General features: G+C 35.3%; 1 protein-coding gene across 7 annotated transcripts in view; it reads right to left on the bottom strand.

The window, feature by feature from the left end:
• Positions 1-15,644, bottom strand: part of ULK4 (unc-51 like kinase 4) — a 249,023-nt gene that overhangs the window by 184,032 nt on the left and 49,347 nt on the right. For all 7 annotated transcript variants that reach the window (XR_015705322.1, XM_087757950.1, XM_087759450.1 and 4 more), the window contains exons 20-21: positions 11,335-11,418; positions 4,217-4,378 (exon numbers count right to left, since the gene is read on the bottom strand). Coding sequence is in view for 6 of the 7 variants with exons in the window: in XM_087757950.1 (XP_087614076.1) it covers positions 4,217-4,378; positions 11,335-11,418 (246 nt within the window). In the remaining variant the exon portion in view is untranslated. The remainder of the gene's footprint in view (positions 1-4,216; positions 4,379-11,334; positions 11,419-15,644) is intronic.

The raw sequence follows: 15,644 nt of genomic DNA, 5'->3' as shown, positions 1-15,644 counted from the left end.
TGACTCTAGAGACTGAAGATAGAGAATCTTCTTGATATATTTTTATTATTGATTGAAAAAAATCATAAGTAAAATTCCATAGTGCCTTTCTACTGTTATACTTTGCAGACAGCTTTCTAGCTCTAGGTAAAGATATGACACATGTATATCTTAACAGAAATGTATTTTTACATGTGAATATAGATGTCAGTCAAGAATAAATTCTTCAGGATACATTCAAACAAGGCAAGAATGACTGCATAATAAAATACAATAGCACATGAATGATCTCAATTTATGTGGTCATGCAAAATAAAAATGCCTACATATCTATAGCAACAATTTAATGAACGTAGAAATTGTACAGTATGATACAGCTGGAGAATACCTTAGTATTTTACTTTAAAAATTAGTATGTTACTGAAATCTCTATAAACTTCAGCTGGTAAAAGATCTGTCTGTGCTAGATTTCAATATTGATTGGTTATTTTTTTCTAAAGTTAAGATTATACACCCAAATACCCCAGCAGTATTAATATATAACCATCATTTATATCAGGCATTGAGCAATACATCCAACAAATAAGTTCACCCTCTTGTTACTTCAGTGTTTCACTAAAAAGCAGCAAAAGGATTAGAGTACCACCTTAGTGTATCCTACTTTAGAAGCTTCCTTCTCCAATTCACTTCATATGTGGTTAAAGTAACTAAACCTCAGACTTTTGATAAAGGACACAATCCCCAGAACAGTGTAGGTGAAAATCCAGGAACACATTCAGACCCAAGCACACTTGTGTGCAGTGATCTGTCTGGAAGAAGGAGATGGAATCAGCTACATGGATAGCAATAATTTCCATGAAGACCAGAAAAACAAGAAACAAAACAGTTGGACAAAGGATGTAGAAGACTGAATGTCTCTTACTCAGGCAGTTCCCCCCACTGCTGCTTTCACTCAAAGCTCTCCAATATGTTAGTCTGGAACCAGCCCTACCTCCAGCATGACTAAAACCTCAGCAGCTACCCAAGGGAAAGGTGTGATCTCCAGTAAGCCTACTGCCTTCACAGGAAAATAATGTTAGATGGGAACAGGGTTTAGCTATTTTTGCTTATGTTGTCCATATGTACATTTACACCGCAGACTTGCATAAGATGTTGAAGAAATTTTTGCCTCAGCAAAACTCTGTGCACACACAACTTGGTGATCTCTTCAAAATGCTGGCCTCGACACTAAAGCATGCACTACTAAGGAACTTTGACAGAGAATAGTTAATAGAATGATAAAAAGGCATCTTTCATACTCAGATTGGCAACTACCATTGAAAGGATGTCCCACAAATCAGCTGAGTTTCTCTAGGGAATTCTGGTAATTGCAGCTATCATGACCTCCTAAAACACACTGCTTTGTCCTAACAGATGCCATCTATAAGAGGGCTTCTAGAGTAGTTCTTGAGGACTGATAAGCTTTGACAACTAAGTCTTTGAATTTGCATTATAAAGGGAAGAAAAAAAAAAAAATCGGGGGTAAGAGCTTGGCCAGAACAATATCATTGCAAGTCTTACAAGTGCAAACCCAGGACTGCCAGATGCAATTTCGAACTACAGTATAAATATCATAGAATCACAGAATGCTTTGGGATGGAAGGGACCTTTAAAGGTCATCTAGTCCAACCCCCCTGCAACTGGCAGGGACATCTTCAACTAGATCAGGTTGCTCAGAGCCCCATCCAGCCTGGCCTTGAATGTTTCCAAGGATGGGGCAAAAAAATGGTAACCTACTATACATGTCACTGCATTTAATATCTCTGGTTGAGCAAGAAGCCCATAGAGATCAGGTTGCTGTATCACAGCTGCAGTGACAAGAGGTGAAGGAACTGAGGAAGTCAAAATCTATGATACTTTCAGTCTCCCCACTTGGAAGAGACCATACAAATGTCAGCACTGTTTGACAGAACTGAGCAATTTAAAAAGCCTCATTGACTAGTAAGTAGTGGTAGCTGTCAATGGACACAAAAAGAAAAAAAAAAAAAAAAAAAAGGAGGAGTAAACTAGGCTACAACAAGCTCTTCAGATTTTAGCTTTCTCTGAAACACCTTTTCCTACCTTCCAGATAAGATGCATGAAGATTTTCTTCTCATCAGATGCTATGGAAAAGAGGCAACTCCAGTAGTGTTTAAGAGAGGCTAGCTACCCATAGCATAAATACTATGACAAAGAAAAGATTTCTCAGTGGCTCACCTCAACCTTACAGCCTCGGGAGGATCAAATGATCTAGGATTTCAAAAAAGGCTGAAGATAGAGAGGGACAAACAACAACCCTCTCTTCTCATAGTCACTAGAAACCTCATCTAAGGGCAAAGTGTGCAAACTATATGGCACTAATGATACTGACCCCTGAGCCCACTGCTACAAAAAGCTGTAGTGAGTCTGCACTGATAACAAGTGTATTCTTGAGAACAGAAGTGTAACTTCTGCATCTTACTGAGCGGATAAAAAAGCTCTTGCCTACCTCAGACATGCTATATTGTCCAGAAGAAACTGACTTTTCAAGAGGGTTAAAAAAAAAAAAAAAAAAAAGCCCACTGACATTTCCTCTGGTGATCTTTCTTTGCTTAATGTCTCAATGTAGTTCAGATAGACTGTTTCTCTGGGATATGCTGCTCACTGTGGTGTACACAAAACAGGCATAACTGTCCTACTGGCCCCTACAAGTCCAGCACCTCTGGAAGTCTGGTGTAGGAGTCAAGGGAATGGTAAAAGCTGAAGAAAAGTTCTCCAAGTGGATAGCAGAGAAACAGGAGGAAAACCTCAGGACAAGTTGAAAGAAATAAAAATAAAGAGCTACGATCTAGTAGGAAACAAGTAACAACTGCCCAGTCTAATGATTGACAAGAACTGAAAGCACAAGATACAAAACATCCCTTATGGCAAAAGGAGTGATAGGAGAGAGGATTGAGCAGACTTGTTTAAATACTCAATAAGTAAAGGAAATCCTAACTCTAATCTCCAGTCTTTTACCATATATACAGTCATGATGTAAGCATAAAATTCACAGACCAAATGGGTAAAGTCTCAAAAAGAGCCTTTCTGAAAAAGCAGCCTACCAGCCAGACACACAAGCAGGCTTAAACTGTAAATGCTCTGTATAGAGGTTACACATATATTTCACATTTTTAGAGACTGACAAACCCCTACCCGTAAAAGTTCTAAGACTAATTTTTTACAAAGAATTTCAGGTGCCACAGAACAAAGGCTTCTGTAATATGTATTTCAGTAAATAAGTTTACTGTTCTAAAAAGTCGACACATTTTCCCAGTATTTGAGCAGTTTATTTCCCAGGCAAGACTCTGCCACAAATGCACATTGATGTAAATGTTTAATAAATACATATATTTTTAAAAATTATAAATTTATTCTACCATTTATCTCTTCAGCCACACTTCAGATATATTTTTAATTCTCTCTCTTTTATTACCTCATTGCTGGATGTGTCTAAGCGCATACTGCTGCAGCAGCAGCATTACCATTTTCCATCTGGGAAGCCAACAGTAAACTCATTAGCGAGACTGAGCTCTAGTCAGGAAATGAGCATGCAGTTATCACGCTTCATTTAAAATAAGTCAACTTATTCTTCAGTTCTAAAATATTACCTGTATTGGCAGGTGAGGCTTTTGTTTTGTCAACAAGAGAAATGGTTAAACTCCCAGCCCTGCTAAGTATTTTCTACCTCACAAATCTTTTTGTTCCAAACCTTTTGCTTGAATGTCATAGTTCTGTTTGTTTTATTATCATCCTATATTAACTTACAAATTCAGGGCAAAGACTAGCCCTGGCAATTTTATAGAAAGTAACATGATGATTTCAAATATGTCTTCTAAGCAAGTCTGTGATAAGAAGAATAAACACGTTTCATATAAAGCATCATACAAGAAAATTTCAATTTTGCAAGAATTTAATTCGTTCTTTGAAAGATTAAACGTTTCAAACATAACTCATGATCACCAGCATAAGAAAATATATGTTCCAGAAAACGATTAATCGCAAGGACTTTTCATAAGCACTGGACTGTAATATGTGCACTTTTCAATATCAGAAAATTTCTAAATATATTTTAATGTAATCTGAAATATAAATACACATACATACAGAAAACATGCTCAAAAACATTTCAGTTTCAATTCAGAATCCTTTTCAAAATAAACCCCAAAACATTTCTAAATCACAAAAGGAAATTCCTTACCGAAACAGCAGTTATCTTCAAAGAATCTACTGTAGAATGTGTGAAAAGGTACCACAAGACAGGTCCAATTTCTCCTGTAATAAATCCTTGTGCATGACAAGAGAGAGTAGTGCAAACATTTTCAATGATCTTTGCTGCCAAATGGTTCACTACCCGGTCTTCCTACAGGAAGGAAAGGAAAGGAAAAACTCATGCAAATGTGTCTGATTTCTTTTTAAACTACTGCCTATGTCCATGTTTTATTCCATTTACATTGTCTTAGTGTGGTTTCTTAATTTTGATTCTTGCCAAAGTCATTTCATAGGAAACCTCAACTTGTGACAAAGTTATGTTTACAGATCCTACTTCCCCCCCACTTTCTCTTCGACTGCAAAGACAATTTAATGCAAGTATAATTTAATACAAAATCTTTCAGCTCCAAACAATCACCCCAAATTAAATACAGCCACTAAAAAAATGAAAAGGTTTTGTTATGTTAGAGGTGTTCCATGATCAGTGCTTTATGAATGAATGCCTGTGTATCAAAACTCATCACTACAACACACTCTGAATAGCAAGATTATGAGATACACAGTTACATTAGGAAAAATAAAATCAATTACATTAAACACTCTTTATTCAGAAGAGGCAACAACTCCCTGGGATAAAGAAAAAAGCCTTCTTGCAAGTCAAGGTATTGCATAAGTCCCTTCTCTTCCTCTTCTGAAACAGACGATCCTGACCAATGTTTAAGATAAACCATTGGGTCCCATGTACTGTATCAATTCCTAAATTTCTGTAAGGGATTCTGAATCCTTCATATTTTTCATACTAATCAAATATTTTATCTGCAAAATCATTTCCGGAAAGCCACTGTACATGTAGCTTTAATATCTACATAAGACTATTCCTACTGCAATGTCTCCATGGAATAAAAAACCTCATGTCAGAATAATCACAAGCAATCAGCACATCATGAACATCACGTGGCAGCAGTTCTTTCTCAAGAAAACTGTTATTGACTCCAATTGAAGCTTAACTTAATATAGATCACTTAAAAACAGAGTTTCTACTTTCTCTCTTTTCCCCCTCACCTCCTTTCTTTAGTATCTCCCTCTTGGTTTTTTGGTTTTTTTTTTACTCTGCTTTCACTTAAAAGCAGAGGCTTTACCTTAACAGAACTGGAAGATTCATTGCTGGTGGTTTTTTGGCTTGCATTGCCTCACCTTATCTGAATCTTTAACTATGAATAACTGAGGTCTTTCAACAATGTCTTAAATGGCTTTCTTGAGTTCAGCAAGAGTGAATTTTAATATAAGAAGGACAACCAATTTAATTTGTCAAGTCTACCTCATAGCCTGGCTTCACAAATAATTCATCATAATATCTAATTGATTTCTTTCTTAAACTAATCTCCACATTATCCTACTAACCTTTGGATTTCTGACATTTATCTTCACAATCAGAACCACCAACAACTGTGAGCAATGATAATGAAACCTTTCAGAAAGCAGTACAAAAGCCTTCCAGAAGGGAAGAACTTATATTTCATTAAAAATATATTCAATATCCACTCTTCCTTCTACTGACTTAGGTATTCTAAAATATCGACACTGATGTAGAAATGTTTGGAAACTCTAGGATAATGCTGTTACAAAAAAAGCGCTATTCATCATTTTCATGCTAATGCTTCCTGTTCTCCCAAAGAACTGCAGCTCTACTCAAAGTACTTAAAAGAAATACCAAAGCCAATTCCCATCTAAGCCAGTTACACTCTTTTAAAAAAAAAAAAACTCTTACTGATTTCTGTGGTCTTCCTTCTGATTTACAGCCATGAAACCAAAGAGGATTTAGGCTTCTCTGTTTTTACAGTTTTTATTACTACCATATATTATATCATTTTGAACAATTATAAAAACCTAAATACACAAATACACATACATGTTTACCAAAATTAAGTTTCTCAAAATTTTTTATAAATAACATTAATTTTTCATCTTTTCCTGTGAATTATACTTCTGCATTTCAGTCTTTTTTTTTTTTTGGTACACTTAAAGTAAAAATACATGGATTTATCAAACTGACTTTAAGCAGGCAGAAACACTTAATAAAAGCACTATAATCCCATTAATAAATCATAATCAAAGCATTATACAGAAGATAACAGTTATTATGAATGTTAACAAATTTCCAGATGCAATTACAGCTTTTCTTCACAAAATTTCGTCCTGCAGATGTGCTTTATTTCCTTCCAGCCACCACTGAGATGAGTTATGCCCTGTGCCCAATAGTCCCGGTACTTTGGCTAGAAAAATGTCATGTAGCGTCACAGTGCTCTAAAAACTCAATGAGGCTGTCAGAGTAATTCCATTTGCTGCCACCTGAGTTTGTCCATCTCAGCTCCTCTGGGATCTATTCCTGAGCACTGCCTAAGCAACAAGACTTGTACCATTTTCTGCTTAATTAGCTCTCTGGAAGGGAAGCCTGACCTAAACTAATATTTGGCCTCTTAACTAAAAGAGTCATCCTGTCATGTTACCAGGACATAAGCTATGTTAGTGAACAGAAATAGATCTTCAAGACAGGAGTAAAGCAGTTCCATATAATAGTTAACCTCTGTCTATATCATGAACTGCATCAAATCTAAATCTATGAATAGAACTGTATCAAAAAGAAGCACATACTCTACTTCCACTGGGTTTAGATTTCAACCGGTTTTATAAAATGCACTTAAAGCTCCTAATTTTCAGTCATGTTGAACACTTGCACATGTATCTGTTAAAGTCATGGATGGTTAGTGAAAATGAGCCCTGAGTGAGAAAGCAAATACCAGAAGGGTAAGTAGATGTAAACTGCTAAAAGAGGACTTCTTTTAATCAAGTCTTTCTATTCCAATTGTGAAAAAGTAAAAATGCAAATCAAAGTCATCAAAGAATCTACCTTCATTTTTTGAAACAACTGAATCTACTGGATATTTTTATCGATTGTTAAAAACTTAACAGTGCACTAGAAGTTTTGGAGGCACTGAAGATACAGTCACTGCGCTAACCAACATACTACCTAAAAATAGCATAATTTCATTTAAAGGTTAAGATAAAATATTTTATGATCGTTCTATATTATACTCTGTATAGATACATACACTTGAGAAAAAGCATAATACTGAAAAAGAAACATTGGAAAAGCTGAAAGATTCAGGAAGTAACACTGGATTCCACCATTATTCTAAATCAACTTCCATACACTTCTTCCTTTAATCTAAAAAGACAGAATAAAAAGAAACTACAAACATAAATTAATGAAGTAAAGCTGTATCATCCTAAGCATTCATGATTATAAGAATTAAATCTTAATTTGGCAACAATTTGCAATATAAAGCCTTCACAGAGAAGAAGGAACATGTAGAAATAAAAATTTTAAATACCTTTTGTGGAAAAAAAATTAAAAATTCTGTCAGTAAACTAGAGTATTGATATCTAAAGAACAAATTAAAGTGAAAATGTATACGATTCAGACCATTACTTTTATATGATAGCCAATTCTGTCAGTAAACTAAAAAACTAATGTCCAAAGAAGAAATTGAAGTGGTAATGTGTATGATTCAGACTATCACTTTTATACTATAGACAATTCTGTCAGTAAACTAGAAAACTGATATTTGAATATATATATGCAATATATATATTGCAATATATATATATATATATATATATATGCAATTCTGAACATTATGGATTTTTCTTCCAGTTATCATCTTGGTAGCACCCTGCAGGACCCACTCTTCAATGTCAGCATCTTTCTTGTACTGGGGAGCCCCAAACTGAACACAGTACTCCAGATGTGGTCTCATTAGTGCTGAACAAGAGGGAATCACTTCCCTGAACCTGCTGGCTACTCTCTTGCTAATACAGCTTGTGTTGCCATAGCCCTTTGCTGCTAAGGCACGCTGCCTGCTCACGTTCGACTTTTCATTGGTACCCTCAAGTCCCTTTCTGCAGACCTGCTTCTGAGGGAGCCTGTACTGTTGCAGGGGGCTATTCCAACCCATAAGCAAGCCCTTGCTCCCACTTTTGTTGAACTTCATGAGGTTCCCATCAGCCCATTTCTCCACTGTCCTAGCCCTTCTGACTAGCAGCCTGACATCCAGCATATTGATGGGGCTCCCCCCACCAATTTGGTGTTATCCAACTGGAGAATACAATCCAGTTGGTCACTCTGTCATTACTGAAGACATTAAAAAGTATTGATCTATGAGGGACACTGCTAGTTATTGGCTGCCAGCTGGACTTTGCATCACTGATCACTTGAGCAAATTTTCCTGCCCAGCTTATCTTCCATTTATCCAGTCCGTATCTCACCAATTTGGTGATGAGGGGAGTATGGGACAGTGAGTCAAAGGCCTTCCTAAAGTCAAGTCACACAACATCCACTGCCCTCCCCCTGTCCACAGTGCCAGTCATGTCCTCATCATAGAAAGAAATCAGGTTGGTCAGAGGACTGGAGCATATGACATATGAGGAAAGGCTGAGAAAGCTGTTCAGCCTTGAGAAAAGAAAGTTGAGGGAAGATCTGGGGGGTCAGTTTCTTCTCCCTAGTAACAAGCGATAGGACAAGAGGAAATGGCCTCAAGTTGCACCAGGGCAGGTTTAGGTTGGATATTAGGAAAAACTTCTTCACCGAAAGGGTAGTCAGGCACTGGAACAGGCTGCCTAGGGAAGTGGTCGAGTCCCCATCCCTGGAGATATTTAAAAAATGGGTAGATGTAGTGCTTAAGGACATGGTTTAGTGGTGGACTTGGCAGCACTAGGTTAACTGTCGGACTTGATGATCTTAAAGGTCTTTTCCAACCTAAACGATTCTATGATTCTATCTTATTGCTGTCTACAACTACCTGATCAAAGGATAAAGAGAAGTTGGAGACAGGCGTTCTCAGAGGCGCACAGCCATAGGACAAGAGGCAATAGTCACAAGTTGTAACGTGGGAAACTCCAATCATATACAGGGAAAAACTTTTCTACTAGGAGAGTGGTCCTGGCATTGCCTGGAGAGGTTGTGGGACCACCATTCTTAGAGACATTCAAGAGTCAAATAGACATGTCCCTATTTAGACCTGCTTTGAGCAGGAGGTTAGATTAGATGACTTCCAGAGGTCCATTCCATCCTAAAGTATTCTATAGTCTTACAGCTTCAAACATGTCTCTTGGTTATATTTTAAGTCAGTTTGATGACACCGCACAGGTGTTTTCATTAAAATTCATTAAGTAAATTTTTTTGTGTAACTTTTGCTGCTAAAAATTGTGAGGTCTACTTTTTCACTAAATAATGTGATAGACTGAAGAGGCTGATACACTATCATCCTGGATGCATCTACTGCAGTAGTCCTACTTTTATAAGTTTTGAAACAAATATGCAAAAGGGACACCATAAATTGAATTGAATACTTTAAAATCTTTCTCTCTCTGTTTTTCCATCTTTGTTCATTCTTCCTCCACCCCTGTATCTAAAACATCTGGCACAAAAACTTATTTTATATCTGAATATTCTTTCCTTAAAAAAAAAAAAATCTCTTGCAAACAGATGTCTAACAAAAATATGATTTTAACTATCTAGTGTTAGATGCTGCAACATTATTTTCCAAGAAAGATGGATGGCTGGTAAAGTTACAGAGGATAAGAAGAGGACTGCTACAAGAGTGGAGGGAAAAGTAGCAAAAGAAATTGTAAAACTTAAAATAGTGTGTGGTAAGTTTCTCTCTCCGTTTTCATATGTTGTGAAGTAGTTTACATATTCATGGATATTTTTGATTCTTCAAATGGTGCTGTTCTGGAAAGTTGAGGCTGCTACAACCAAGACAGAGCAATTTGTATTAGTACATTTGCACTGTACTCGCACAAACAAGCATGAACACTTAAACTCCATTACAAACCTTGAGCATCTTCAGAAACAGAAACTGTAGAAATACATAGCTGTGCTTGGTTAGCCTAGACATAACTTTGAATTTGCACTTAATTAAATTTAATTCAAACTATTGCATGGGAAATATATTTCTTTTTTGCGTTATTTTTTCAAGAAAAATATATCAAGATAAATTATTAAGAAAATTTTGACATGTTTCAGAACTAAGAAGTGATTTTTTTTTTTTAATAGGAATAAATTAGTGTCTTATGGATGTCTTGATTTATTTTCTCTACGCTGAATATTCAGAAATAGCAAGTCTTCCATTACTAAATTTATAATTAAATAGCTTCTCACTAATGTGCCTTAGAATGACATCTTACTCTAATTTATGAGCTGGAAATAGTCCACAATACACACACACAGTTGTGTGTTCTTGGACACTTGAAGGTTTGAAGATATTAAAATGCATTTAGACTCTTCCTCTATTAATCACAATCTGTAGGCAATAAAGATCTCAAAAAAAGAAGAAAAAAAAAAGGTATTTCTCTTGCTTTCCCCCCTCCAGCAATCTCCGACATGTTTCCTGCCTTGAGCTTTGCCTTGGGCAAAAATAAAGTCAAGTGGTCTCATATAAACAGTAAATGCCAACCCTCTACTCAATTCTTTCTCATTTTACAAATTGGAACTATACGCATGTTTTTCTTCCCTTCTTCTAACACAGCTAAGTCATCACCAAGAAAAATGAAGAATACAGCGTAGCACATGTACAAGAATAAAACTAATTACTACTTTTTGGCCTCAGAAGAATGCTAACAACCCAGTAGGGTAACAATGCAGTTTTCAAAAACTGTACATCAGTCACTTCAAAATAGGAAGTAAATCTTGCTCAAAAATACACTGTACGAAAATCAAATTGCAAGAGGACAGTACAAACCGTCAGAACATTCCTCAAAAGAAAGCCATAGCATCAATAAATTCCACATTTATTAACAGTAATTTATATTTACTATCCTATTTCCAAAAAAACAAGCAGCAATACATGAATGTTGAATGTACAGAGAACAACACCGCATTTTTGCATTGATTTCCTGCTTAGGTTAGGGTCTTATCACAATTATTTAAATTCAAGAGCAATACTTGGTTGACAAGGTACTGCAGTGCTGCAGGCTACAATCCTCACACAATGCCTAAAGGGTTATTACAGTGGAGAAATTCTATTGAGGACAATGAAAGAGACTTACCCCTTCCCGAAGACACCTCATTAGCACAGTGTAAGCAGCCGAGGGAACAACCCAGCATTCTCTGGGGTGCTCCCTTTTTTCCGCCTGAAATTTAGCCAATGGCACAAATGATTAAATCAAAAAAACACAATAATCTCACGCACATAAAAAAAATGGGTAACAGATTCTTAATAACGTTCACATTACACATATTTTCAAATAAACATATGCTAGAAAATATATTAAATTCCAGGGCGGTATTACTATTTAACATTATTTCATGTGCAGCATAGAAATTGATATTTTATTAGCTTATTTAAATAGTCTCCAAAATCTGTAACAGAATTTGTCCTAATATTTCCGGGTTTCATCGATTCCTACTAATTCATACACACAAAAAAATATTCTTGCATTCCTCTCAATCATTTTGATTACTTCAGAAAGAGACAACTGATTATTAAAAGTAGTAACGCTTCTCTTTAAATGTGATTTAATTATACCAAACAAACAAAATTACTTTTGTCTGCCAACTAAAAAAAAAAGTAAACTTACTTTGGAAAAAAATTTTCAAAGTCATACAGGGAGATATAAAAGTATTGAATAAAACTTACTCTATGGAATAGCCCTCAGTACATATCGACACTGTTCCAAGATCTTTATGTATATTTCCTTGAAATCTCCTTGTTAGAGAGGCTAATTCACTGCTAGTTGAATCAGGGGTTTGATTCTTCCATTAGAAGTTAATGAACTCCACTTCCCCCTCCACCCCCGCCCAGTAGCCTACGTAAAACTTCAAGTTTAAGAGAGGACACTTGGATATCATTAAGATTTAACTAAAACAACCTCCATATCTAGGCTAGCACCACAGAGACACTAGCAAGTGAAAAAAAAGAAACAGCCTCTTTGGGAAAAGAAAGAGAGAAAGAACAGGCATTGGATGGTATGAAGATGATATGCCATGAAATCATTGTGCAGCTTGTCTTAATAAGTAGACAAAGGATGACAAGCAACAATTCCTTCAGAAATTATATATTTCTTGAACTCTATTGATTATATTAGTAAACTATTTTTAGCATTCTAATTAACTGTTTATAATAAAAGGCATAGGATGGGCAAGGTGGGGGTTAACGATGCAGAAATAAATTATACTTCCCGAATTCCCTGATTTCTGAACTCAACATACATGATGCAATCATGTCATGTATTTAATTAAAGCATGGCACATTAGCAGGAAATACTATTACTGAATTGCCTACAAAAATTAATTTTCCTTTTTTATTGAAAATCAATCAAAACTTTATTTGCAACATATATCAATAGAGAAAATGAGCTTGTTAAATCTCCCATTTTTTCAAGCTTTATTTCTGCTAACTTTGTATTAGGAGGTACAGAACAATTTTCCTTGGAAGTAATTTACAGACAATAATAATAAAAGTGGTTTGACATCTGACAGAGACATCAGATCTACTACATTCCACCTCCTTCATCTTATCTGAGTAACATGTTGACATTTAATCACAGTTTGCCTTCCAAGGCTTAATGTATAAGTTTAAGAAAATGCAGCCCAAGTTTCAAATAAGGATGGTAGGTTACTTTCTAACAGTCAAAAGTGAAATCTTCTCCACCTGGAAAAGGCAGGACAAGACTAGGAGTCAAGACAGAGTTAAAATGACAGCCTATGCTGACACTGGCATGGGTCTGTTTCTCATTTTATTCATCTAATTTAATCAGAAATTCTGTCAATTTTTTCTGTAACCATACATATTAAATGTACTATAAAATACAAAGCCTTAAGAAATGGTGCAGTCCTGAAACATTAATAGCTCTTCCATTCTTCAGACTGATTAATGACTTTCTGCAAGGTTTAGTCTCTAGTTAGAAATAAAAAAAAAAAAAAAAAGGCAAAAGCTGTATGAAACTTAGCACCATTCTTAATTACCTAAACACACCTACACGATTTGACATTTAATAAATTTAAATATATGACCAAACACTGTGGGATCTTCCTACTTTTTGCTCACAGCCCATGTTGATTTTGATTAAACTTTAGGTTCTGCACCCTAATAACATAAACAGCACAAAATGAATAGAAATATGACATAGAACTTGAAAGTTTTCCCTCAAGGCAATTCGCTTAAGAGTAACAGAACATCCTCCCCAGGGTCTGCTCATGCTACTTGTGCATTGCTCTTGGCTTCTGTTTGGAAGAAAAATGCAGAGATAGAGTGTACAATCTTACTTATGAGATCTCATATGCAAGTAACACACATAATATCAGAGTTTAGGATTGCAGAGGACCATTATGATTATCTGGACTTTTTCCTACTATTTTTCTAAGCCACAGAAGTGCAACCAGTGATCCTGTATTTAACCTAATGAATCATGCTGCACCTAGATAGTTGAACTTGATTTTAAGTGTTTGGTAATTTATGATTTACCAAATGTTCATATGAAAAAAAAATGATCTTTGTCATTATTTAATATTAATATTGTGATTGGACCTAGAAACACATAGCAAAACCACAGAGGGAATAAATAAATAAATAAAATCAGCCATGTCCCCAAAAAACTACAGTTTAAATGATAAATATTTAGCAGCTTGATAAAACAATCAAGCAGGCTGAACAGCAAGATGGAAGAAAACAAGAAAACATGAAAAACAAAAATATTTTGCGTACAGTTCCTAATGAATCAGATGCAGTTATGATTTTTTTTTCTTAAATTAGTCAGGGCATAAATCTTTGCTGTTTAAAGATATAAATTGGGAATAAACATTCTTGTTTCATCTTATTATGCTACCATTGACTTGGTACGTGATCTTGGCAATACTGCTGTTCTGCAGTTTAATGAGCAACAAAATGCCTACAGCACTACAGTATTCTGAAGTTAAGTAGGTACAGTATAGACAAATAAAAAGCGTTATACAGGGCTTTTCTTAAAAAAAATTTTAGAAAAAGTTAGTGTCTCCAAGCATACATATCATACTGATATTTCTGAAGTTTTACCAAGATACAGTGCCTTGAGTTCATATGTGTAGAGTAGTTTCAAATATTTCTTCCTATTCTCCAATAATTTCTTAGTTATAACTCAAAGCAATGCAACCCATTACTATAGGTCTTCCTGAAACACAATGGAGTTGTCATTTAAATAGAAGTTATCACGCTTCAAACATTGTGAAGTTCATAAATACATATAGACTCAAATTTGTCAATTCACATTTTCAGAAGAAAAAAAAAAATCTCTTAGGGTCAGTGCATGCAAATCATTTTGCTGTTACAGAGCCAGTGTAAACAGATTTGTATCAATCACTGAAGTTTAATTTCAAAATAAAAATCAAACAGTGCAAAATACTCTTGCCAAATACAATTTTCAAGTTGCAGTTTTAAGTTTATTTGGTTTTATTAGTGGTTAAAAATTACATAGCTTGCAATCTGTCTGATGATGCTAAGTATGAATTCTTTCCCTCGAGGAAAACTGAGAAAGTATTAAAACATATAAAATAAACTATGACTGTGGATGTATTTTCCATAATACAATTTCTCAGTGTTACAACAAGTTCTGTGACTCTGTGTCTTTGATGGATATTTTGGCAATTGTCTAACTAGAAAAAGATGGTACTTGCTAACCTACAAAAAATAATGCAACCATTGCATCTTGTGGAACATGCAAAGGACCTAGGGGATGATGACAATAAAACATGGAAGTTCAGCACAAAGCCATAACTACAGTAAGCCAAAATACAGATCCATTTGGTATTTTAATTCCTTTATCAAGTGACCTGACAGACCGATAACTAACATGGCAGCATTCAGAGCAATTAGATGATGCAGTTAATACAAAGGCTTCAGAGAAGCTAGGGCTAGGCTTTTTCTGTTTGAAGTCACCTTCATTTCTAATAAGTAAAAAAAGTATTTTACTCTTTGCGTAAGGAAAGGAAAGGTGAGGGTTTAGAGGAGCTGTCATCTTCAGTTCCTACTATTAATAGTATTTCTTTTCTACAAATAACCTCTTTTTATTTTTAATGCAAATCTACTATTTCTAGACTGAAGGTTTAAATCAGTTCTAGTCAGGAATCACCATAATTGCATTTGAAATTAGTCAGGATCGTTCCATTTCCTTTTCCACAGCATTGTGAATCCAATCATGCTAGGATAAGATCTAATGTGGGACTAAATATGTTAATTTATTGTTATCATAGGCTGTGCTGATACATCCTGTTTAATCAAAGTCTCTAGCTAAGATGTTCTAACACTTAGATGTGCCACTTGGAGGCCAGCAGTCATTATGGTGATTGGTGAAATTGTTTTATGAAGTTAAAACTCTACTTGAAG

This window comes from Nipponia nippon, unplaced genomic scaffold (assembly GCF_047370975.1).
Source record: "Nipponia nippon isolate SJK-2023a ecotype South Korea unplaced genomic scaffold, ASM4737097v1 scaffold_1, whole genome shotgun sequence".
Lineage (NCBI taxonomy): Eukaryota > Metazoa > Chordata > Aves > Pelecaniformes > Threskiornithidae > Nipponia > Nipponia nippon.
This window is presented reverse-complemented; position numbering and strand designations above follow the sequence as displayed.